The 26,807-nt window shown below is 35.0% G+C and overlaps 2 protein-coding genes across 4 annotated transcripts in view; one reads left to right on the plus strand and one right to left on the minus strand.

Annotated features, from left to right (window-relative positions):
* Positions 1-17,456, plus strand: part of LOC131155938 (vesicle transport v-SNARE 11-like) — a 34,702-nt gene extending 17,246 nt beyond the window's left edge. For both annotated transcript variants that reach the window (XM_058109395.1, XM_058109399.1), the window contains exons 3-6: positions 9,890-9,948; positions 10,049-10,231; positions 10,833-11,003; positions 17,059-17,456. In XM_058109395.1, coding sequence (XP_057965378.1) covers positions 9,890-9,948; positions 10,049-10,231; positions 10,833-11,003; positions 17,059-17,211 — 566 coding nt within the window. In that variant the 3' untranslated portion in view covers positions 17,212-17,456. The remainder of the gene's footprint in view (positions 1-9,889; positions 9,949-10,048; positions 10,232-10,832; positions 11,004-17,058) is intronic.
* Positions 17,457-18,058: 602 nt separating this feature from the next.
* On the minus strand, positions 18,059-20,683 carry LOC131165073 (tetrahydroberberine oxidase-like). Of its 2 annotated transcripts, none has more exons than XM_058122743.1 (2): positions 18,549-20,683; positions 18,059-18,450 (listed from the first exon to the last, which is right to left on the minus strand). In XM_058122743.1, exons 1-2 carry the CDS (start codon positions 20,204-20,206, stop codon positions 18,432-18,434), a joined length of 1,677 nt encoding a protein of 558 aa, XP_057978726.1. In that variant the 5' UTR covers positions 20,207-20,683; the 3' UTR covers positions 18,059-18,431. The 2 variants fall into 2 exon arrangements, with proteins under 2 accessions (XP_057978726.1, XP_057978723.1); XM_058122740.1 differs by having other exon boundaries at positions 18,059-18,461.
* Positions 20,684-26,807: the final 6,124 nt, after the last annotated feature.

Raw genomic sequence — 26,807 nt, forward strand, 5'->3', positions numbered from 1 at the left:
GTTTTTTGCTCAATAGAGTGCCCTCCAGTGTTATTAAGGGACAAATACTCTCTCCATTATTTATCTAGAAACATCCATATTCTCTATAATGCCTCGTATCTTTGGTTGCACATGTTTTGTTCATGTTCCACATACTGGACTAGACAAGTTCTCTCCTCTTGTTGTTATATGTGTCTTTGTTGGGTACTCGAGAACTTAGAAAGTTTATAGATGTTATGATCCTCACACTCATAGGAAATATGTTAGTGCAAATGTCACTTTTTTTGAAGGGGCACCTTGTTTCTCTAGTGCAAGGTCCTCCTTGGATGAATCTATTCCGAATCCATTAACAATTTTCGATTCCCCCTCATGTGCTGATCCTTCTATTCCTTCTATTATCCCTCTCCAACAATCTTCTGCTCCTCTTCCAAATCCATTAGATATTGGCAAAGATAAACAAGTGAGGGTTTATGAATGACAAAAAGAAAGCATAGGCATCACTACCACCATGGAGCTGCCTTTTCTACGCATCACTATTTGGACCTCTAGTTTTAGAGATCCATCCAGTGTGACTTGGATTTGCGCATTGCTCCCTAGAAATGTACTCGAACATGTATGTGATCTTTAGTTACTAATCCTATTGCTCATTGTCTTACAATTCTTCACCTTCCTAGCCTTGTGTATTCTTTTTCCTTGTCTATTTCCTTTGCTTCTATTCCTTCCTTGCATGTTGAAGTGCTTGCCAATTGCCAACCTTGGTGGAAGAATGCAATGGATGTAGAAGTTGATGCTTTGACCACTTAAGGGACATGGGACTTGGGGGATCTGCCTCCTAGCAAGAAGTTGGTTAGGTACTTAGGTGCCATTGGATCTACTCTATTAAATATATTGTTGATGATTGTATTGAATGGATTAAGGTAGGGGTACACCTAAACATATAGTATTGATTATTTTGAGTCCTTGTTACTTAACTACATTTTGCTTGTGTTGGTCTCGGTGGTTGTTAATTTTGATTGGTCCTATATCAGTTGGATGTGAAGAATGCCTTTTTATATGGAGATTTGCAAGAATAGGTATACATGGAGCAGCCTCTTGGGTATGTTGCTCAGGTATATAGGATGGTATAGTATGTCCATAGACTTAAATTTCCACAAAATTGTCGAAATTTCCGATTTTTTTCACCCTCGAAATAGAAATGGTAGTCGATTTCTGTCTTGCATAATTTTTGCAAAATCTCAACGAATCATCTGAAATTTATTGAAATTTCGAAATTTTAGCGAAACTTGTCGAAAGTTTAACTATACGATGAATTTTGTCGAAATTCAAATGAGAGATTTATGAGTGAAGCGAAATTTCTCTTTTAGTTTATTTTATTTATTTTATCGAAACAAAAGATTATTACAAGTGCTTTTGATATTATATGAAAAAAATAAACTTACAGCAACATTTTATTTAACCATGCATGTCTAAATTATCATTATTTGTATAATAAATAATATTTAAATGATTTATGAATTTCATTTGTATTAACTGAATATGTTTAATGTACATTATCTTACAAATATGTTTGATACACATAACATTTTACAACTTTTCCACCTCATACAAAACATAGATGTAATTAATTTGTAATATATTAGTCTTTTAACTTATATTATTATGTTTGTTAACCATTTCTAAAGTTTTGCAAAGAATTCCATGATTTACTACTAATTTCTGCTATTTTTTCAAATCGAAATTGAAATCGACATCAAAATTGAAATTCCTGTACTTTTGGAGCTTCAAAATTTGAGTCGAAATCGAAATTTAAGACCTTGAGTATGTAGGTTGCATAATGCCATTTATAGTCTTAAGCAGTCTCCTCAAGTCTAGTTGGAAAATTTAGTGTGGTGGTCTTTACATTTGGTTTCTTCTAGCACTATTTTTTGATCATCCGACCTTTGTCAGCAAAACCGAGGTGGGTGTGGTAATTATAGTAATTTATGTTGATGACATCATCATCACTTGCAGTGACTTAAGTGGGATTGCGGATGTTAAGCATTGGCTTCAAGATAAATTTCAATTCAAGGACTTGGGTACTCTGCGTTACTTTCTTGTTATTGAGATTGTACAGTGTAGGAAAGTGTTGAGTCTATCTTAGTGAAAATATACCTTGGACTTGCTAAGGGAGATTGGTTAGTTTCAAGCTAAATCGATTTGTACTCCTATTTATCCTAACATGAAGTGGTCTTGGGATGTTGGACCGGAATTTGAAGATGAGTGTTGATATAGGCATTTGGTTGGTAAGTTGATCTACTTGATGGTCACTAGAACTGGCATATCTTTTTGCAGTAGGGGTGGTGAGTCAATTTATGAAAAATCCCAAACACCCACATTGGGATGTTGTTTGTAGGATTTTGCGGTATCTCAATGGCTCTGCCGGCAAGGGTTTGATATATAAATGTAATAAAAGTAGCGAGATCATGAGATACTCTAATGCAGATTGGGCTGGCTCCATTGATGATCGAAGGTTTACTACTGGATATTACCTGGCGTAGTAAGAAACAAACTACTGTAGCAAAATCTAGTGCTGAAGCAGAATACTGAGCTGTGGCTCATACTGTAAGTGAGCATATCTGGCTAAAATATTTTATTATAGAAATGGGGTTTCTGGTAACGAAACCAATGGATGTGTTCTGTGATAATCAAGCTGCCATTTATATCCCTACCAATTCAGGATTCCATGAGAGGACGAAGCACATTGAAGTTGATTGTCATTTTGTTAGAGATGCTATATTGAAGATGGTTGTGAGGACTCCTTTTGTGAAGTCTGCGGTTCAGTTATGCAATATTTTCACAAAGCCTTTATTTAGGCCTGCTGTGTTTAATGGTTGCAACAAGTTGGGGTTGGATGATATTTATACACCTCCATCTTGAGGGGGAGTGTTACAAGAGAGTAGGTTATTTCAGCAGTTAGATTGTGTGAGTGGGAGTGTTTTTGTCCTTAAGACTTTTATTTTTATTATTATATATGAGAAGGCAGACCTGGAGCTGTACGTAAGTCTCCAGAAACTGCCACCTTATTTTCTTCTTTTGCTTTCGTCTTCTTTTCTTCTAGTCTTCTCTTCTTTTCTTCTTCACTCCTCCATCTCTAACTTTGCAACACTGTACCGAAACTGATGGCTCAACAAATAAAAACCAATGGTTTTATACTCCATTCGGTTTTTACCTATTTTAAGAATTTTTTTATTAATATTAATAAATATTTTAACTCCAGAATGCAGTTTAGCATTAATAGGTTAGAGTAAATTGGCCATGGGCTTAAAGTCTAAGTCCATGAACAATCAGAACGCATTCTCCTCATGTCCACTGCAATTTATGTCGACTTGGGTGCCATGGGATTTTATAGGAGAAGAAGGCTTTCGCTTTCTTGTATCCAGTTGATGCGGGACAAGCAGGAGCAAACAATGCCGCAGCAAAGCAACATCAACATTGATAAGGAAAAAGGTGAGGGAACCTCCCTCTTCTATAAAAGCCCCACGTCTACTCCTATTGGGCAAGCTCTTCAAATCCAAAACTGAAACTGAAAATTGATATTAATTTTTTATTTAATCAAGAACTGAAACCAAAAGCTGAAGTCTCGAACTGAAGCAAAATGTAGAATGGTTCGGTTTCGGTCCCCTTTTTGGATTTAAGTAATTTTTGTACACCCCTAGTATCAGCTAGCTAAATCTGGGAAACATTTGTTATACACTAGCCTCTGAACTCTTCTTTTTCCTTGCCTTGCATGCCTTGGAGAGACTCGAGTACAAAATTTTGTTCTTGGGCTCCCTAAAATAGGCTAATAACATGATTCCATCTTTATTGTGGTTGAATGATACATTTCCTATGTAGTAAGACCCTTGATGCATCATGTGCAGCTAAATTGTTCTCTAGGGAGGTGGTTCTCAAACCATCTAGCTTGTCGAGTTCTGTAATGTTTGATAAAGAGTTAAGCTTGTCAGTGATTTTTGAAAGATATTTGGGAAGATGTGTGAGTTAGTTGATGTTCTTCTACTTGTCATTTCCAAAGTGATGGTTAACTGAGGTTGCTGTATGTAGTGGGAGAAAATGGTGTGCAATTGGGAGTCACTGAATCTGCGTAGAACAACTCTATAAATTGGTCCACAATAAGTATCCTTTTGTGCATATATTTAGTTACCATCCCCGAGCAACCCTGGTGCCCATAGTTCTAAGCGTGCAGTCTTTTAATCACTACTTCTATGAGTATCATGCTGAAGTTGTGCGTAAACTTGCCATGATTAATATGGAATATAAATCTGCTTCCATTCATAATAGGGCTAGAGAATTTAATGTGGGTAACAGTGTCATGGTTTGCATTCGACCTGAATGCTGCCCCTGAAATTCCTTTAAGAAACTCCATGCTCATGATGCAGAACAAGAGTTAGGGTTTACTGCAAGAGTATAGAGAGAGGGGAAGAAGAGAGGAAGAGGAGGAAGAAGAAGATATGAGAGAAGAGAAAACAACATGGCTGACTGTTACAAGAAAGCTGACTCTTACATGGCTTTCACACCCTATTTCTAAGAAAGACTAAATTACAAGAAATTGCAAACTCTAACCTTATGTTTGGAGAGGTGTTGAATTTAGAGTTATATTGGATTTGGATAAGATGTAATGTATTGTATTGAAATTTGTCCAAATCCACCCAAATCCAAATCCAAAGTCCGAAATCCATGCTCCCAAGCACCGCATCAAGATACAAGATCTTACAAATAAGCCTGACATTTGAATAAGTCTAAATACCAACTAAGCTAGCCACATTTGGATTAGGACCCAACAATCCTTTGACCCTATTCTTTAAAATAGGGTTCCAAATTGGGTCAAATTGACCCATCCAATTACCTGCTTCCCATTCTACATCACAGGCCAATTCTCCATCACTAGAAAACTTGGACTAATGCATTATTTGCATGATTTTCTTGATCATATCACATTAATTATATTTTCAATGTGGAGGATTTTGCACCCTGTTAAAGCACCTATGAGCCTACTGCCTTGTCTTCTAGTGCTTCTGCATGTTCTGCAGCCCCTTAGGCTCTTCTCATTTCTTAATTACAAGATAAAACTAAGGCTATCTTGGACAAAGTTTTAAATTCCAATTTTGTGTAAAATTTGGAGGCTTTGAAGTATGTTGATGGAAATTTTGCTGTTGATTTTGATTTTAAGAATGGAATTATTTAATGGGACCTTGGAAACTATTAATAAATATAATAATGGAATTGTATACAACATCAAAATTTAATAATTTATATCTTCAATTAATATAAATGAAATCCATAACTAAAAGCCCTCTTCAATTAATTTATATCTGCAAAACCTGCATCGAGAGAGAAAAGGGCTTCTTGCTGCTGCAAAGCCTGCAACATAGAGACAAATGAGAGCTTTTTGTTGCTGCGATGGTGGATGGATTTGAACACATGCAGAGAGAGAGAGAGAGAGAGAGAGAGAGAGAGAGAGAGAGGGACTGTTTTGAGTGCTGAGAATTTTATTTGAGTACAGCTGGTGTGGTGCATAGATGAGAGAGAGAGAGAGATGTTTGAATGACTGAGAGCTTTATTTGAGCACAGCTGGTAATTATTCCATCCTAAGTAAATAATCAAAACATACTGCGATTGGACATAGCGTATCGACTACGACCCAAATTAGTGGTTCATGTGTACCATATCCGAAATGGCGTACCAATTAAGCATACTCCTCAAGAATTGCATACCTCTAAGTAGCATGCCTGGTTCACTACCTGTACCACAACTTGAAATGCACCATGGTCAAGGTTGCTAATGCTCTGGCGCTACTAGAGTAGCCACTGCCTTTTAGGTTGGCTAATTGGCATCAATATTTTAGGCATGTATTTAGGAACTAGGGTCAACATATTAAACTTTGTTTTGTATTTTTTTTTTAATTATTTTAGGGGTTAATGTATGAATATCTAGGGCTACTGTGGTTGTGTGCACATATTATGGTTTATATATTTTTATTACCAATGTTTGTTGTAGTATTGGACCATAACAATGAGATCATGAACTCATATAAAAATTTTTTGGAGGAAAAAATGTTTGCTGGTAAAATTTCACTTTCAATAAAAGGCAGTGGTTTAGTCTTCTGTCTTCTCACAACTTCAGGCCTGGGCATTGTATTCTACTCATTTTCATTTCATGCTGAACTCCCATTTATTCTGGGCTCTGGCCCTCAGCATGGGAGGGGAGAAAACAGTCTTCTTGTGCAAAATTTGTTCCAGAGGAATCCTTTTTTTGGATATTTTTTAATATCCTCCCAATTACCTGTTTCAATGTAAAAGAAGAGATAAAAATAGTGTACTAAATGCATTATTATTTCTCTAGGATTCTTGTCAGTTCTCATGGATCGTGGGATGTGATCATTTTGCTCTAATTTAGTGTAGCTTGGCCTTGTTATTTTGGTGTATTGCACATGTATGCTTGTCTAATAGTCTACAGTACAAAATTTTCCCAATTTTTCTATAAAAAAAATAAATAAAAGAAAAAAAATTTGAATTTCTCCTTTATGAGTAAATAAATCAAACTGTCGTGCTACCTTTTTTCAGACTTCTCATATTTGTTGTCCTCTTCATTTGCAGTTGGGGTGTCGTGCAAGATAACAAATTTGATATCACACTTGTTTTTCATGTTGGTCACTCTGGCATATGATTCAAAATCTTGTATTAGTTGAGAGTTCTAGACTGAGAAATTTTAAAAGTACGATTGGGTAAAATTACCTAGAGGACCCGGACATGCTTGCACTCATATTTATTTATTAATTCATTGACAAGCTATACATTGATCATATTAGTTATTTATGTTGAATGTTCTCATATAGTCATATGAACAAATACCTAATGGGCATGATAATCTATTCTTGCTTCAAGCAGAAAGGTGTTTCGTTTGTGACACCTGCGGAACCTACAAAATGTAATTTGACTTACAAAAGTGCCCTCCTAATTAAAACATTCTCACAATATGATTAATTTTCAAAAATTGGATGAACTCTCTGTAAAGTTTCTCATTCTAGGAGACAAACTCTCTTTCTCTTTCTAGAAAAACATAATCTAAAGTCCATAGTTTGTGCTAGGTATTTGATAGGAATGGTGTATTCCCAAGGAGGGGGGGGGGGGGGGGGGTGAATTGGGTATTTAAAAATTTCTTCCTAGGTTGACTTCAGATCACAATCAGTATAGCACAACTTAAGGTCTTTCTAAGAGATAACCAATTCAAATATTAATATTTGGAAGTATTTCATGCATAACATTCACAATGAATTGAATTTAAACATACATATGCGGGAAAGATAAATAGTAAAGAGAAAGAGAGATACAACTTTTGTTATCGAGGTTCAGCCAATCCTGCCTACGTCCCCGCCTTGAGCCAGCAACCCAAGGATTCCACTAATGCTCACTTAACGGGTGGAGCGACACTGATTACAATCAGGTCAATTAGCACATTGCTGACCTCAACCTTTACAATCAGGTCAATTAGCGGGGCTGACCTCAACCTATACCTTACCAGGATGGTGCACCTAGCTTTCCTAATCGGGTCTAAGCAAATTCGGGACTTTCTTAATTGGGTCTAAGTCTATCCGGGACTCTTCACAGGGCGAGTCTCCCTCTTTAGGCCATGCCTGGAATACAAATATATTTAATAGAGTTTGCGTACAAACAAATGCTTTTAAACTAAGCAGGGATGTACAACATTAAAATCTAATATGCACTCTCATATGATTTTGAAATGAAGCTCATGTGGAGTATGGGTTTTCTCTCAAAATATTTTTCAAGTAAAACTTGAGAATTTGGAAAATAATTTTCTTTTCTAAAATGATTGACCTTTTCAAATTCAAATCAAAAAGGCTACCAAGCAAAAATGAATATATGCTTTAACCTTTTTTCAAGAAGCTTTTCAAGCCAATATATATTAATGAATATATGCTCAAAGCTCTTGAATAACCCAAAGAGTTTTTCCAAAAATATACTTCAAGATAAGTAGGAGAAACTAGGATTTCGCTATCAAAATGATTGACCTTTATAAAATAAAAGGAGAAGCCTCTCAAGCAAGTATATATTAAATTGATATATGCTCAAGGCTCCCTCTTGTATAACCCAAAGAAATTGTCCAGAAAATATATTTCAAGATAAGAGTAGGAGAATATTAGGGTTTTCTTTAAAATGATTGACCTTAGTAAAATTAATCCCAAGAAGGCATTCAAGCAAAATATATGAGCAAGAATATTAGCCCAAGCCTTCAAGACATTTTTCACAAGAAATTTCTCCAAAAAAATATTTTTCCAAATAAAAGAATATGGGAGAAATTTAATCTTTGAAAACATGAAAAATAGATAGGCCTTCAAGCAATATATATATAGAGAATGTTACATGCTCAAGCCTCTTCAAATATAACCCCAAAAATATTTTCTCCAAAAATGGTTTTCAAAAGAAGAGTATAGGAGAAATTTTAATCTTTGAAAATATATCACAAATGAAAGAAGAAGGCCATCAAGCAATATATATGTATATGATATATGCTCAAGCCTCTTCACATAAAACCCTTGAGAATATTTTCTCTCAAAATGATTTTTAAATAAAATAAGAGTAGGAGAAAAATGAGAATTTAAAGAACAAATGGGGTATAGAAGTGTGGGAGAATCAAAGAATGATAAACTAAATTAACAAAGGGATTCTCCAACATTTTTCAAGTGTTTTCGGGTTGTATTTATAGGAAAAAACTCCTTGTGACCGTTATATAGCCTTTGGGAGCTTAAAATATATTTTTATTTTGAAAACTAGCCATTTTTCAGCCATTGGGACGCTTTCCCAAGAAGGTCAGTCGACCAAGCTCAAGGTTCGGTCGACTGAGGCTTGAAATCCACGAGCTTCAGTCGACCGTAGTGAAGCTTCAGTCGACTGGCTCGAGTTTTCTGCGTGGACACTGTTCAGTGTTTTGGCCTTAACTTTTTCTATATAACTCCAAACTTGATGTTCTTGATATCAATAGAAATCTAAGAGAAAATCGCACAACTTTCATGTTGAACACATTTTATGTTAAGAAGTTTTGGCTTGAGAAAAATGCCCATCAATGAGACAGAAGAAACATGAAGGGAGTTTTTCTGTTATGGACACCTTTAAGTGTTTTAGCTATAACTTTTTTTGTGTAACTCTGACGTTCTTGGTATCAAACGAAAGCTAAGGGAAAATGACACAATTTTCATGTTGAACATAGTTTGAGATGAGATTGAATTGAGTGAGGAAAGTGCTCATTTATAACGTTTGGTTGACTGGCCGGTTGACCGACCCCTTTGAAAAATTTAGTTTTTGCCTTCTTTTAACTTTAAAACCATTTAAAAACCTTTGTATAAGTTAGACATTTTATGAAATGGGTTTTTCATGTTACTTGGAGGTCCTATGGTCAATCTAAGGTCAGGTAGAGTTTCAATTTAAATCATGTAAGATGCATGCACTTTCAACCCTAATTATTATTACAACTCAGAAAATAAATAAAGTCTTCGTGTTTTCTGCTCCTCAATGCTCCATGGAATATGCCGATTGGTGTTCTTCTTAGTGCTCTTTACGGCTTCCATTTTGCATTCATCACTTGTGCTTACAAAAATATAAACCTATTCACACTCAGTTACACAAGTGGGATACTGTGGTTTGTCATTATCAAAATAGGGATTGGACTCAAAAAGTCAACAGTATTACTTAATTAATGTGCATAAAAAGCAAATGAAGTTTTTTGTTATGGTACTTTTATTTTGTGCAAAATATTTCAGGAACATGAAAGATATAAATGTAACATTTGAATTTATCAGTGTATCAATGTTACAGGTGAATATGATTTTTTGATTTTACAACATTTCATTAATTTGCAGAGCAAAAGAAGCAGAAAATTTCTGAAATAAGATCCAGATTGGATGAAGCAGAAGCTTTGGTCTGTATTCAATTATTCTCATTGCTGATACTGTTCTATACTTGTCTTTTCTTTCTATTTTTTTAAAAGTTGATTGTGATGTTTGTCCATGTTCCTCCAGATTCGAAAAATGGACCTTGAGGCAAGAAGTTTGCAGCCAAATGTCAAGGCTGTGCTTCTTGCTAAATTAAGGGAATATAAATCTGATCTGAACAATTTGAAAAGCGAACTAAAAAGAATTTCATCAGCAAATCAGGCTGCTCGAGATGAGTTGTTGGAATCAGGAATGACAGATGCATTAACGGTATGTCTGGATCATGTAGCTTCCTCTTTGTCATGCACTCGTGGTTGCTGTCCTAGAGACCCATGATGATTAGATTTTTGTAGCTTCCTTTTGTCATGGTATGTGTTCTTAAGTGCCATGTTGATTCATTTGTTAGGAGAGACTTTGTGATTGATATTGTTAGCTATTAAAATAAATTAACCTCATACTCAAAATATTTATTTCATAAATATATTCTATGCTGTATGTATTATGTAGTCAGTTTTCTGTCCTTGTTTAGTGATGCGAAGTTAGTGGTAATCTTACTCATTGTCTCTGGGAATACTTTGAGAGAATTTTTCCAGAATAGTCACTGAGGGTAGCTGTGGACCTTCTAGTTCATGTTCATATAGGAATATTAGTCAAACAGAGAAAGGATACTGGGCGTAAAAGTTTGTGAATTCATGCAGAATTTTTCCATTTCGTTTCATAGTCTGTAACTTACCATTGTTTCACTCATTGTGGCGGTTTTATTGGCTAATTTTGAGATCCATCAATCAAGTCATTTTATGTTCTATTTGAGATGCCCTTCCGATTCAAATCAGTAAAAACAAGATTTTGATGCATATAATTGATGCAACAGGTATCAGCTGATCAAAGAGCGAAATTGTTAACGTCAACAGAGAGATTGAATCGCTCCAGTGACAGAGTTAAGGAAAGTCGAAGAACTATGCTGGAGACAGAAGACCTTGGCGTTTCGATTCTTCAAGATCTGCATCAACAGAGGCAATCTCTCTTACATGCACATGACACGGTATTCTTTCAGAGACTTCTGATTCAGTTTATGGTTTTCATGTGCTTTTGTTCTTTTAGTTCTTTGATTTGTTTTGGATGATTTGCACTTAGTTTGATCTTGAATTTTTCACTTCAGTTAACATTAGGCTCCATTTGGATTAGGGATTTTGTGACAAAAAAGAAAAAAAAGAGAAGGAAAATGATTTTCCATACATTTTTTCTCAAACAATATTAGAAATGATATACCAGAATGTGGGAACACATTGCTGGAATTCTTGGTTTGAGGCCAAGCAGGTTCAAATGACTCCTTGGGATTCCAGGGCCTTTATGGGTTGCTCTAACTGTTGTCATTGGTAGAAGTCCTATACTCTAGGTAGCCAGCTATTTTGTGGCCTTGCTCTCTCTCATCAAAAAAGAAAAAAAAGAAAAGATGAAAGGAAAATTCAGACATCAATATTTAGAGACCAAGAAAAAAGAAGAGGTTAGTGACATTGTAAAGTCTAAAGTTGTCATAATATTACTATTCCCAATTTGGAAGAATTCAATTCACTAGCCTATTTATTTAAATCTAGTGGGCGAATCCAAACAAGCAAGATTTGACCATGAATCTTATGATTCATGATTCAAATCGTACAATTGCAATTCGGTAAGAATTCACATCTGATCCCAATACATAAATCCAATTGGTTCCCTTCAAACGAACTATTTAAAAATTTAAAAATTCACTAATTTTAATGCAAAGGCCTCAAAAACCTTTCCCAAGGGCCTCTATAATAAAAAATAAACAATATAGTGCACCTGTGAGGAAGAGTGACTTAGTTACTGTGGGAGACAGTAGAAGGGGTAGGGGTAGACTGAAAATAACTTGGGAGGAGATAGTGAGTAAGGATTTAATATCCTTGAATCTATCAAAAGAAATGGTTCATGATTGCATAAATTGGCGGAAAAGGATTCATATAGCCAACCCCACCTAGTGGGACTAAGGCTTGGATTTGTCGTTATTGTTGTTGTATCGTTCTACTTTTATCTTTCTCTTTAATTGTTTTCAAAATTTTGTTTTCTGAAATTTCTGTAAAGAGTTTGACAATCCCGAAAAGTCTACATTTGTTTGATTCTCCTTTAGAATAGTTCATTTTGAAGTTAGAAATGTTTAGATATGGAGTTATTTTAATGATTTGAGATTTCAAAAGTGAACTAATTTTTCTTTTTCAACCTCCTAATAAATAGTATACTTTTTATTCCTATGTAGATGTATATGTATGCATACTAGGGAGATGTTCATTCAATTTTCATCAATATATTTCATTTTTAATGTGTATTGTTTATATATATATATATATTCATGTATTATATGACATATTTTCAAAAAATTGTGCCAGAACTACAATTTGATTCGATATTTAGTTCTTGATTGAGATAAAGTTTATGATTTTGATTCGCAATTCAAAATTTTGATTTTGAAACCTATGGTAAAATCAAAACTTGTTCACTGATTAACTATATATTTGTTCTTTCTTACTTTCCTTGATAATCAAACAAAGAAAAGTGACTTCCCTCACATTTTCCTTCTTTCCTTCCTCTTTACCTTCATGTTTTCCGAGTTTGGAAAGAAGTCCAAGTAGAACCCTTGTTTCTCCTTATGGTCTTGCCTTAAAGACATTAGGATGTAATGTCTTATATATAAACGATAATATCTTTGCATTTGTTCCTTATTGATGAAGTTGTGTCCAGCTTATAATGGCAAATACCTTGGATTTGGAACTCCTATTTGATCCTTGACCTCATATTTTTTAATAGCTGAGGGTTGGTATTAGTTTTGTGCTTTTGATTGAATGATTTCACAAATTTGTTCAAGTTTTCATCAAAATTTCCACTTTCTACTGTCCTTGAAATCAAAATGACAATCAATTTCTATTTAACAAAACTCCTTTAGAAAATTTCACAACTCACCTGACATCTATTGAAAGATTGAAATTTTATGAAATTTCTCAAAAAATTTATAATGGAACAACCTTGAAATTGAAATTTCTCTAAATAAATATATTTGAGGAGGTTAAAAATAAAATTATTACAAGGATAATAGGGATGATATCTTTAAGACTTGTAATTTTTAACTAATTCTTTTAGATAACAAAAAAAAAAGAAAATGCAATAATATCAAACAAAATTACAAGAAAAAAGCAATAAAACATCTTTTGATAAGGAAAACAAAATTACATCAAAGCTGCCTCCCAATCCCTTTGAATATTAGACAAAGAAAGATCCCCTGAACCCCAAGAGAATGAATTGAGGCCAAAAAAAAAAAAGTAACTTTCTCCCAAAGAAAATTTGAAGAAGTCTTTTGATCTTTGGAAATTCTAGCACATTCCTTTCAAGCCAAAATATCCACAAAATAGCATATTCTGCATAGTTTCAAAACTCTCTCTTCTATTCTTAATGAAACCCCTAAATTTCACCATTGGAAAATCATAAATGTTTTTACAGAGCCACCAAATCCTCATCATAACAAGAAAACAAATAGTTTCGTAGATACCTCAACTTCTGACATTGGCAACAACAACAACAACCAAAAACAAAGCCTTTAGTCCCACCAAGTGGGGTCAGCTACGTGAATCCCTTTCCACCAATTCACACACGATCATAGGTAATTTCCTCCGACAAGTTCATAGATATTAAATCCTTCCTTACTATCTCATTTAAAGTTATTTTAGGTTTACCCTTACCCCCTTATATTGCTTATCATAGTAATTAGTTCACTTTTCCTCATTAGCGCGCTATTTGGCCTACGTTGTAGATACTCAAACCATCTAAGTCGTCCCTCTCTTATCTTATATTGCACAAGAGCTACGCCTAACTTGTTATGAATATGTTCATTTCTTAATTTATCTTTTAATATTTAATACTCATCCACTTTAGCGTTCTCATTTCAACAATTTTTTACTTTTTGGATATGTTGCTTCTTAGTTTCCAAATATTTTGATCCATATAGTATAGCTGGTCTTACAGTCGTCCTATAGAACTTTTAATTTTGAGAGTATTTTATGATCACACAACACACTCAAAATACTTATTCTTTTTACCCAACTTGTTTTGCATTATATCTTCTTCAATTTCTCCAAATTGTATAATAGATCCAAAATATCAAAATCTACTAGTGTTATTGATTTCTTGACTGTCAAGTTTAACACTTTCTCCAATATTCCTCCTACTATGACTGAAATTACATTTAATATATTGACTTATTTCTACTTAGCCTAGAACCTCTAGATTCTAAAGTTTCTCTCCATAATTCTAATTTACATTCTACTCCACTCCTAGTTTCATCAATCAAGACTATCATCTATAGACAACATTTACCATGGAACCTTGTTTTTGATACTCATAGTAAGTTCATCCATAACTAGATAAAAAAGATAGGGGCTCAAAGCAAATCCATGATGTAAACTTATTGTGATTGGAAATTCCCTGGCCCCTTCACCTATAGTCCTAACACTAGTTATTACTCCATCATACAGTTTAGGGTTTAGAGTTTAGGATTTAGAGTTTTAGGGTTTAGGTACACCTACTGCATACACCATTTTTTTTTTTTTTCTAAAACCCACCATTGAACTTCCTTAGGAACCCTATCATACACTTTTTCTAAGCCAATAAAACCGTATATGCAAGTCCCTTTTCTTTTTCTTAAACTTCTTCATTAATCTTCTTAAAAGATAAATAGCTTTTGTAGTAGGTCTCTTAGGTATAAAACCAAATTATTTTTTTGAGACCTTCGTTTCTAATCTTAATCTTTGTTCAACTACCATTTCACAAAGTTTCATTGTATGACTCATGAGTCTAATTCCATGATAGTTATTACAATTTTGAATTATCCCCTTTGTTTTTGTATATAGGTATTAAAGTGTTTTTCCTCCATTCATTTGGCATTTTGTTAGTTTTTATAATTGTGTTAAATAAATTAGTTAACCATGTAATTTCAATTGAGATGTTATTTTGTTCTATAGCTTTTCCATTTTTCATCTTTGTTTTTTAATGCAAACATAACTTAATTAACGCTAACTTTACAAATAAATATTAAAATTTTTAGCCTTTTCCTCATTTGTCAATTCTAACTCCAAAGTTTAAGCCTTCTACTTCATTCTCATTGAATAACTTACTAAAGTAATTTTGCCGTCTTTCTTTTATGTCTTCTTCCTTAACTGAGACAATATCAACCTCAGTACAATATCTAAGTCCTTGCTCTTTCTTTCACTGCAATGAAGGAAAGATGACCATTAGTATCATTTGCCTCATGGCACAAGTTACAAACATCTAGACTAAGCGCTTTATAAGGCCTCCTTATATGTAACAAATCATTCATAGTAATCTTGTTGAGAATAAGAATTCAGATGAAAGCCTAGGTCTTAAAGGCCCTGTTTGGAACTTAGAAGGGAAGGAAAATATTAAGAAATTTACTTTTTCCTGTTTTGTTATGGCAACTGAGAAGGAAAATAAAAAAAATACCAAATTTGAACAAAATTTTGATTTTGCACATCATTAACATATAATGTTTCTTAATTTTGATCATATTATTACAAATTTTCATTTTTAATAGTATTTCATATAGTGAGAACATATAATGGAAAATGAATTTCCTTTTTATTTTCTTTTCTTTTTGCCGAAAAAAATCATTGATTCAAACAAACCTAAAAGGAACTTTTGCTTCTTTAGTTAGGAAGGCTTAGGGTTTGGATATTTTGCAATGAGTGAAAAGGGACTTTGACGAGAGAGACCTCAAAGAATCCCCAATCCAAAGTCTTGTGTAACAGCCTTGATTGAACGCCGATTAGGTTATTGCCTGTTTTGACCCACTGGCTTCTCATTTTTGTTCATAAAGGTGTCTCACATAGTTGGAGCTTGAACCAACCTTATAAGCACATGATCTTCCTTCTACACATTCGATGTAGGACTGTGACATGCTGTTCCATTTGGTCTTTGATGCCCTCGTCAAAGTGGGCCCACACCTTTGTGTAGGATCCACCAACATGATACTGTGATAGTACTCTTAGGGTCGCTTTGATACCAAATTTAAAGATGTCGGCCCAACTTCAATGAGGTATTGTCTCTTTTTGCCCACTAACCTAAAGTTTTGTCTTATAAATTACCTCGTATGGATGAAGCTTGAACCAACCTTATTAGTACGTGATCTCCCTAGTACATATCCAATGTTGGACCATGACACCTTATATCGCCCCCTTTGAAGAAAAAAAAAAAAAAAAAAAGCATCCAAGACACCCAAATGCATGTTGAACTCTATGGAATCTAAGCACCCTCTCATAGCGTTGAAGGAATTATGGGCCTAATGCAAGGCTGATTCTAGATTCAGCTCAGGGCTTTCTGGGAGATTGATTGATGGACTAAGCTAAACTTACAAGATTGAACCCAAAGAAGCGTACAAAATAAATTAGCAGATAGGAGGTTATGCTCATCTTCTCTTTTCATCGAGACTCCTAAAGAAATGGAAATCCCAAAGAAAGAGTCCCCTTCTAAAAAATAGGAAGCTGAAATTGGTGCATTATGAACGGAAAAAGGCCTAAACAAGTGTGACATCAACTACTTTAATGATGTCTCTCCAACCCAATTATCCTAAAAAAAAAAAAGCTACTTGTTTATTGACTTTTTGGTCTAAATTAGTTGTATTTGCATAAAAACAAATACCCGACTGATTTATGAATTTCATTTATATTTGTTGAAGACATCTAATATGGGTATCAATTTATAGTCATTGCACCTTATGTGCCATATCTTTACCTTTGATGCATTTTATTAACAATTTTTAGCTCTAAATCTTGCATTATTATGCCTATTAATAGTTTCTAAAGTTTCATTGAAAAGAATTCTATGCTTCATTGTTAATTCCCATCACTTGTTAAACTCAAAAGAAATCAAACATTGAAATTGCCATTGAAAATTTCAATATTTTTGAAATCATGAAATTATAACCAAACCCAAAATTCAAAATGTGTTTTCACCATATTGTAGAAATAGTGAGGTACTTGGTAGAATATTTATTCATTGGTTTGCCCTTTTTCTCACAGCTTCATGGAGTGGATGACAACATTAGCAGGAGTAAGAAAGTTTTGACCTCCATCTCAAGGAGGATGAGCAGGAACAAGTGGATTATTAGCTCTATTATTGCAGTTCTTGTTGTTGCTATAATATTGATCTTGTACTTCAAACTCTCCAAATAGCCAAGACACTCTCTTTGGTGTTTCTATTAACTGACACATGAAAACCTAGAACCATGTCTCCTCTTTGGTTGGTATTGTGGGTGCTTCCATGGGTCATGAGTGTGCTCTTTTCTGTTTTCCTTTTCTTTGTTTGGTTTTCGCCCTGCAGCTGTCTCAATTACTGGAAAGCCAACATTGAGATATTGATCTCCATCCTTCTAATTTGTTGTTTATCTTAATCGTATGGAATGAAATGATTTGGAAAATTGCAGATTTCTCATTTCCAGTCTGCACTTTTTTATTTTGATATTTTCCTGGAAACAGTATACTGAGGGTGTGCATGTATTTATAAGCAAATATCGAGTATTATATTTTGAAATAGAACTTTAAATTCTGTAGATCTGATATGTAATGCTGGTCATTTATGTCAAGAAATTTTGTGTAGTAGTGAAACTTATGTACATAGGGTTTTTGAGCAAAATGTTCTTCGAGGAAAAATTGTTGTTGGTATGCGGCAGCATTCACATTTGTTTATTCGGAGAGCTGGATCACACAAAACAATTACCATTAAGTGTACATGTGTCTCCTTTATCAATTAAACAAACATTTGATATTCTTCAATCATTTTTTACTCTGCATATTTAAATGAAAAAATCATCATTTAGAAGCTTCAATTAATAACAATTTCAAAATATGAATATATAAATAATTTAACAAATTTAATTTAATTTTAAAATTTTAAAGTGCCTCTAAACTCCTTGTCTTTTGGTTTATTTTATTCAAGGATCATATAGTATATTTGTATTGCGAACTCATCACTTGTTAATAAGAAAACAAAAATCCATTCCATATTTACACTGCTGCAATATTCAATTCGAATGCCAATAATTTTCCAAGTTATAATTTTTACACGATAGTTGAACTGAAAATAGGCACCATAAAAATCGCAAAAGAAAAAAACTGGGCGATAATATTCAATTCTAAAATGTATGCCAATAATTTTTCAAATTATAATTTTTACACCATAGTTGAATTGAAAATAGGCGCCATAAAAAATCGCAAAAGAAAAAAACTTGGCGATAATATTCAATTCTAAAATGTAAAATTTTAATTTTCATAACTTCCTCAAAGTTAGGGGAGGGGAGTGTCTTGGCTTCCGCTGAGGAAGTTCAAAACTCATGCTCTCGTCCCCACCCCCCTCCCCCTCCCGCAACTCCTGTCTGCGATCCTACAGTGCAAACTCAGCGCATGCAAGCAGCACTGAAAAAGTCCTGTAAAATCAGCACAACACCAAAGAATATGAACTCAACTCACAGAAAACAAAGTGATTTCCAAATAAACCATGGAATTTGCTTTACCAAGCTCTCTCCAATCTTGAAACTTTATTCCGCAAAATAGGTGTAACAGCAGGAATGCTTTGTTCATATTTGAAGAAATTGCCTGGATCCACCATGGACTTTACGCTCACCAATCTCTTGAAATTGCCCTTGAAATACTTAATCCCCCAAACGCTAGCCTCCTCATAGCTCGCATTCCCATTTCCATTGCTACCCAGATCGATATCTCTGTAATTTAGATACGAAGCCCTCGGTGATTTTGATACGTATGGTGTCATGTAATCGTAGAGCCTTCTGATCATGCTCAGACTGCGGTTTAATGCCTCATCACCTTCTTCTTTCCATGTTACTGAGTACTGGATTTTGTATATGTTCCCTGCTCTGTGAGGAAATGGAGTCTCCGACTCCGAAATCTCACTCATCCTTCCGCCGTATGGATTCAGCGTCAATGCTGGTTTCTGCAATTCTATCATCTTCTTCATTATTCCTTCCAGATCAGTCTTTGAAATTGGTTCTTGCACATAATCTGATTTCTTCTTCAGGAAACTCTGTGACTGAGGTATTCTGTCGAGCAAAACATCGGCGGATGTTCCGTTGTCGTAATTAGACCAATGGAGGACCGATTCAACCCAACTCATTTCAATGCAGTCTTCGCGCCGCAAACCGAGTTCGGGAAATCTCTCGCCCATAAGAGCGAAAAGCTTATTGCCATTTCCGAGAAATAGAGAGATGAACTTCGCTTTGATTGTTCTCTCCTTGTTTCTAGTAGCCGGTAAAACCACAACCCTGACGAAGAGATCTTCGTGCATCTTGTCGGCGACGTATTGCCATCGATGAACAATCTCGCTTGCACCTTCTTCCAGGGTTTTTTCAATTCTGAAAACAGTGACGGTTTCTGGAACGGGAACTAACTTTATCTTCCACGAAACAATTACACCAAAACTAGCACCGCCGCCTCCTCGAATTGCCCAGAAGAGCTCTTCCCCCATGGACTCTCTATTCAGAATCCTGCCATTAGCATCTACTATCTCGGCATCGACGACATTGTCCACCGACAGACCATATTTTCTCATCATGTTGCCGTACCCGCCACCGCTGAAGTGCCCTCCGACGCCAACCGTGGCGCAAACACCGGCGGGGAAGCCATGAGTCTTACTCTGCTCTGCAATTCTGTAATAAAGTTCGCCAAGAGTTGCCCCTGATTGAATCCACACGCTTTCATTTTCTATGTCAATGCTTATTGACCGGAGATTAAACATGTCGACGATGACGAAAGGGACGTCCGATACGTAGGAGAGGCCGTCGTAATCGTGGCCGCCGCTGCGAATTCTAATCTGCAAGCCGTGAGTCCTGCAGCACACAACAGAAGATTGGATGTGAGAGGGATGAGAAGGGGTTACGACGAACAGCGGCTTGGGGGTTGCTGATGACATGAATCTGAGGTTTCGGATATAGGCCTGCAAGACAGATGTGTATGAAGAATTGCTGGGGGCGTAGGTAACTGCCGAGACTGGTACTATGGAGGATTGAGAATGGTTGGAAAGGCATTGGAGGAAGCTGTCTTGGACTGGATCTGAAGTTGCCCATGAAAAGCACATCAGAGAAACTGAAATCCATAGAAATGAAGAAATTGCAGAGCATGAAATCCCCATGATGGTTACACTGTACACACATATCATGTGGATCTGGGGTGGGTTTTGGCCAAAATGATAATACGCTTCCTCCAATTCTTGATCAGTCCTTTGTTTGCTTGGGAAACGCTAAGTTGATTAATAAGATCTGGGCTCCAAGGGGTGTTAGCGTGTTAGGTAGATTCTTCTCTGAAGATGAGAAGAAAGGGCTGGGAAGAAACGGAACAGAGAACTACTGAGCAGTGTAGGAACTAGGAAGCTTCAATTTTTCAGTTTTATTTTTTAGGAATTTTTTATGGTATGCTTCACGCAGAAGACTTCTGCTTTCAAATTCATGGCATTAATTAAAGGCATCGCCAGGCGCGAGCAAGGCGACGGAGGAAGGAGCGTAGTAGAGTGCAGAGGACGCAGTCCAATCCTTCTTTCGATAGAGAAGACAACTTGTCAACTCTGCAATAATTTTATTTCTTCTCCCATATTTTCTTTACATTGTAAGAATACAGTTAAATAACAAAACTTGTAATCCTATTTTTTTTTTTGGGTACGTCCAGGGTGTCCACCTACCGTCAACGACGTCCGTTTTACGGTCCATCGCACCGGCCAGTGACTAATCCCACGCCCTGTAGCATGGCCCCATACACCACAGAGGGGTAAATTTCAGGCGCCCAGCCGCAGGATTCGAACCCTATTTTTGATAATACACATATCATAATATAGAATATGTTTCTATATTTATATCTACAACTATATTTTTTCTAAATTAATTTCTAATAACTTACTATAACATCACCCCTCCAATTGATGCATACAAGTATGCACAACTTGTTGAGTGAGTTGTGAAACTCTTTGCTTCGTTTTTTATAACGAATCTTATCTATAACCTAAAATTTAACATATTTAACATATATAATAACATAATTAATATAATAACATATATAACATATATCTACTAGTTTTAGTTATATATCCAAACAAGATATACAAATTTCTAATAGATTAAATGGATGAAATCTCAAAAAATTACACGATTCAATGTATTATGCACTAAATACATACATACATACATATATATATATATATATATATTGCTTTTGTGAGTATGTCTGCTAATTGGTTTTCGAACTTCATAAATGGAAATCAAATTCTTTTCACTTTCAGGTTTTCCTTAATAAAACATCGATCCACTTCCACATGTTTTGTATGATCATGTTGGATAGGGTCGTGAAATATTGTAATAACAGTTTTATTGTTACAAAAGAGATCCATTTTTGAAGTAGAGATGAAGCCTAGTTCAGTAAGTAGTCTCTTGATCAGTTCACAAAGCCCTTTTGCCATTCCACAAAATTCTGCTTTGGCACTTGAAAGTACTATCACTTCTGTTTCTTACTTTTCCATGTAACAAGATTCCTACCAACAAACATAAAATAACCTAAAGTAGATCTTCTGTCTTAAATGACTATTCTTTGAAAACATAAGTCCCTTCCTAAGCAAGGACTTCAAGTATCTTAGTATTCGGGTTACAACATCCATATATGATCTTCACTAGGATTATGCATGAATTGGCTAACTACACTTACAACATATGCAATGCATGGACGAGTCGGTAGAGAGGTATATAAGTTTGCCAACTAACCTTTGGTACCCCCGTTTATCCATTGGTACTTGGTCTGAGTATTCTCGAAGTCTGTGGTTTTGAACAATTGGAGTATTCACTGGTTTGCACTCCAACATTCCTACCTTAGTTAATACATCCAACACATACTTCCTTTGGGAAAGAAATATTCCTTGTATGTACTTGGAAACTTCAATTCCCAGAAAGTAGTTGAGTCACCCCAAGTTTTTCATCTCAAATTCAATGGCCAAATCCTTCTGTAGTCTGGGTATTTCTTCTTCGTCATCTCCTGTGATAATCATTGCATCCACATAGACTATCAACACGATTACCTTGCCCAATTTGTGCTTCCGGAATAGTGTATGGTCTGAGTTGTTTTGCTTGAACCCATATTTCCTCATTGCTAGACTAAACCGCCTAAACCACGCTCGAGGCTATTGTTTCAATCCATATAGTGCTTGTTGTAGTTTGCACACGACCTTGGTTTCAGTGGATGTCATGTAGCCTAGAGGAAGGTCCATGTACACTTCTTCTTAAAGGTCGCTATGTAGAAAGGCATTTTTTATATCAAATTGATGTAATGATTGTTGGCCTAATAAGGCGTAATCTCGTTTTGATGATAACAAATCAAGGTTACTTAATGTGTTTTTGAGTTAAGTTTCAGGACTCAAGTGTTTTATGAAGTCAAGTAATTTTACTTGAAGAAATATGTTGAAGCTTAAACTTAAAACTACAAGTCATGAGGAACATGAAGAATAGTGAAGAATTGATCAAAGCTCATATAGATATTGAAAGCTTTACAATATCAAGACTTAGGAACTTAGATAGTTTTATCTTGTTAAGTTTCATGTAAGTACTTCTATACTCAATATTGAAGTTGAAGCTCTTAGGATTCATCTATTTTAAAACATGGAAAATATTTTCATAAGGTCTAAAATATATTTTCCAAGTTACAAATTTAAGTTTTGGAATTAAGAATTTGAAAAACACTAAGTAGTTAGTGGTCAGGCGACTGATGACTTTGTATTAGGCGACTAATATGCTATTGACTTTGTTAATGAGAAGAACAAAACGGGATCAGGCAACTAAATCATCAGGGTCAGGCGACTGACCTGCTATTGACTGTTCTTATGCGCTATTTTAATTAAGCTCAGGCGACTGACCCTATGGATCAGATGACTGATGTCAATATTTTTAAACTTATAACAACATGTATTTTGTTTCTAAATTCGAATGTTTGGGTTTCCAAACTTGAAGCAAACTTGGGGAAAACAGTAACTAATGTTTCTACTCTATACACAAATTAGGATAACCAATATTCTCATACAATTCAAATTTATGATATTCTCTTGAAATATTTTTTGAAAGGCTGTTGAGAGTCTCTATTGAAATCCCTAAGCATATATTTTGATTAGTTCTTGTTTTATTTTCATTCTTTGATCAAAATACTTTAGATTGCACGTGAGCTTCAATTTGGTATTGATTTATTGAAGTGTATTGTGCTTTAACTGTTGGTAATAAAGAACAAATTCCTGAAACCTGTGAGAAACAAAATAGAAAGAAAAAAATAACGTCAAAGAAAATCAATCACACGCACAAGATAATATTTACACGGTTCGACAATTTTGCCTACGTCCATGGAGTTGCAGGGATTTCAATATTATCAGGAAGAAAACACAGAGTGCAGCGATACAATGCTCTCCTTCTCGCTCTCACGCGGATACAACCACGCCAACCCTAATCACCCGAAAGCAATCCCTTTTATATGTTGCGCCTAGGGTTCCGTTCCGAATGGGCTCCAAAATTTTTCCTGAGGGCGTTGCCCCCGGACCCCCACAAGTTCAACTTACAACCCAAGCCTTCACTCCATGGACTAAGCCTTAAGATAGAAATCTCTAATTAAATAGGGGTCAGGTCAACATCCAAATTAAAACACAACTAGGCTCCACAAAAGCCCAACATTAACGTGTACAAAATTCTGCTATGTTAAATAATATCTTCATTGTACAAACAAACTTGTATTGCTGGTTTTGTTATTGACAGTTTAGGTTGTTGAATCGTTGCCTAGCAAGAGGGTTGTTCTCTTTAGAGAGGGATCTCCACCTTAAATGGAGAGAGGGGTGCTTCACCTAATTAATGAAGTGAGTAAAGGAAATCCTTACAGTGTGTTGCTTGAGGCAAAGATGTAGGTTGTTGGCCGAACCTTGTAAAAAATCTTGTGTTTGCTCTTCTTCCCTTACTTTTAATTCTTACAAGTTATAATCTGCGTGTATGATATGAAATTAATTGAGAACTTGTTGAATATTGGTTTTTGGTTATGATTGAATCAAGTTACCATATTGTATGCTAGTTTGTTTTGTTGGATTAAAAAATCATATAAGAATCAATATCTGAATTCAGGTGTGAAATAGCTGACGTAAATTTATTGTGATTGAATGCTTGATTGAAGCATAACTATCAAAGTTGCTCAATATATACTACTGAATTTGTGGCTTGAGGAAATTGTTGAATATTTGTTGAAAATCATATTTTGTTATTTATTTAACTGAATTAATTGAAGTTTGGATTTGGTTTGTAATTTTAGCTTTCATATTCATATCTAGGATTGTCGATTGGTATAGTATGGTCGCTGATTAGTTTATTGTGATTGTTTGGCTGTGGTGATTTAAATTAAAATGGTTAAGATAAACTGAAATTCCGCTAAGAAATTTTTAATTACCCAATACACCCCTCTCTTGGGAATACATTTTTAATTTCAATTGGTATCAGAGCGCTAGGTTGTAGTAAATCTTAACTAGTAGCTACACAAAGATCTCTATGGCAAACATAGGTGTATCTCCTTTTGGTGAAGGTCAATCTTCGTCTAGACCTCTTGTTTTCTGTGGAGTGAAATATACCTTTTGGAAACAACGCATGAGGATATTTTTGCAAACCATGGACTGGAAAGTCTAAAATGTAATTACCCAAGGCGATTATGTGCCTTCCATGACCGTAGGTAACAAAGTAGTTCCCACTGATGAAGTTGAACTAATTGAAACTGACATGAAACAGTTGTAAATTAACTCTAGTGCAATGAATGCGTTATATTGTGCACTATATGCTAATGATTTCAATAGGATTATGGGATGCAAATCTTCTAAGAAAATTTGGGACAAGTTAGAAGTCACCTATGAGGCAACCGTAGAGGTTAGGGATAGTAGGATTGACATGCTCACTAGTGAGTATGAGGCTTTTAGGATGAACCTTGAGGAGTCTATTACTAGTATGTATACTAGGTTCACCCATATAATTAAATCACTTAATGCACTAGGAAAGAAATACACTACATACGAGATGATTAGGAAAATCCTATGAAGACTTCCTCCCATTTGGGAACATAAAGCCACTACCATAACTGAAGACAGAAACTTGAAGAATACTTCCCTAGATGAACTTGTTGACTTTTTGAGTCCAATCCCTAGTTTTGATAATGACAAATCGCAAGTTTCTTATGTGTATCCAGTGTTTGAACATGTAACATTTCAAAACACACACATAAAGAGACTAAAAATGGAAGCCAGAAGAAACTCGAAGAACATGTACATCAGCTAGCGTATTCCAAGGAAGTCACAAGAGTAAAGAAGATTGAAGACATTTAAATTTCATTTGTATTGCATTTAGTTTTTCTATTTGGTTTGTAATATTTGCATCTGCATGCATGATATGAATAAAGCTTAAACAAGACTGTAGAACTGACCATAGGGATCCAAATGACCTTAAGGCCCCAGTTGATCGACGCCAAATTTTTGGGGTTAACTCTCAAAGACCATAAATTGACTTTAGGACCCCAAAAATATCACATGAAAAGTTCCTCATAACTTAAAACTTATACTTATATGAACAGGGGTGACTTCTGATAAAGAATAGGATCGAAACTGCGCATTAGACAGTGCTTCGATTGACCAAACTTTCACAGTGTAAATCACTCGGTCGACCAAAATATACGGAGGTCAACAATTTGACTTCGGACGGTCGACCGAACTTTTATGTATAGGGACCTTCGGTCGACCGAACCTCCCAGGGTCAACATATTGACCCCTCGTTCGATCGACCAAAAATATATGGGCAACACCCTGGTCAACCGAACTCCCACGTGGGAGATTCCAACCGCCTGGTCGACCAAACATCATAGTTCAAAATGACTTGATCGACCGAACCGTGCGGATTTTGAAAATCACCTTTCAAACCCTCAAAATGGTCGACCATCTTCTTACTTCATTTTCTTCATGGTCTACCGAACTGTGTCACTCAGTCAGCCGAACCTTAAGTTCAGTCAACCGGTGCTCTCGGGTTGGCTAGAATTACCGAGGTTAAAAACACTGTTAAAATTTATTAACCTCACTTAAACTTTTTGCAAAAATGCCTAATATGTCCCTAACTGTCAGATTTTCTAAAGAATCAATATATACCCCCTCATAACTCAAAATTAGTAAGATGATTAGTTAGAAAATTCTCTCAAATTTTTATATCATATTTTCATCTTCCTAAGCTTATTTTTCATCATCTCTTTGTTATTTATTCGAAAAATAATTTTCAAGAGAGTATTCTTTATCTTAGACATTATATCTCTTAGAAATCATATTGCTTATAATCTCATATCTCATTCTTTTTGAAATCATTATCTTGAGAGTAAATTCAAAGTTTTTCTCCATATATTTCATTGATAAATATCATTGGAGAAAATGTATAGCTAGCTTGTGGATCTCTGCACATATATTGCAAAGATTTCCAAAAGCTAATTGTGCTTCATTACGAAAATTATTTTTAACTATAACCTTAGCTTCCCTTGAGTTAGAATATTTGAATATCATTGTTGGGAAGATTTTTAAGGGTTCAAGATCCTTGAACATATTTATTGCATGCTTTGTTTTAGATCAAAATCATATATCATTATTTTTGGCAAAGATCATTTGAAGGGAAAAACCCTAGGTTCTCCTACACTTTTTATTGAAATATAGTTTTTGGAAAAAAAATTTATTAGGGTTAATCTTTGACGTG

This window comes from Malania oleifera, chromosome 1 (genome assembly GCF_029873635.1).
Source record: "Malania oleifera isolate guangnan ecotype guangnan chromosome 1, ASM2987363v1, whole genome shotgun sequence".
In the NCBI taxonomy this organism is placed as follows: domain Eukaryota; kingdom Viridiplantae; phylum Streptophyta; class Magnoliopsida; order Santalales; family Ximeniaceae; genus Malania; species Malania oleifera.

What these genes read in the sequence shown, in the direction of transcription:
- LOC131165073 (XM_058122740.1), bottom strand. Translation starts at nt 20,206, where the DNA reads ATGATATGTGTGTACAGTGTAACCATCATGGGGATTTCATGCTCTGCA. An exon ending in TCAAGATTGGAGAGAGCTTG is followed by an intron (nt 18,462 to 18,548) that starts GTAAAGCAAATT and finishes CTGATTTTACAG; the next exon opens with GACTTTTTCAGTGCTGCTTG.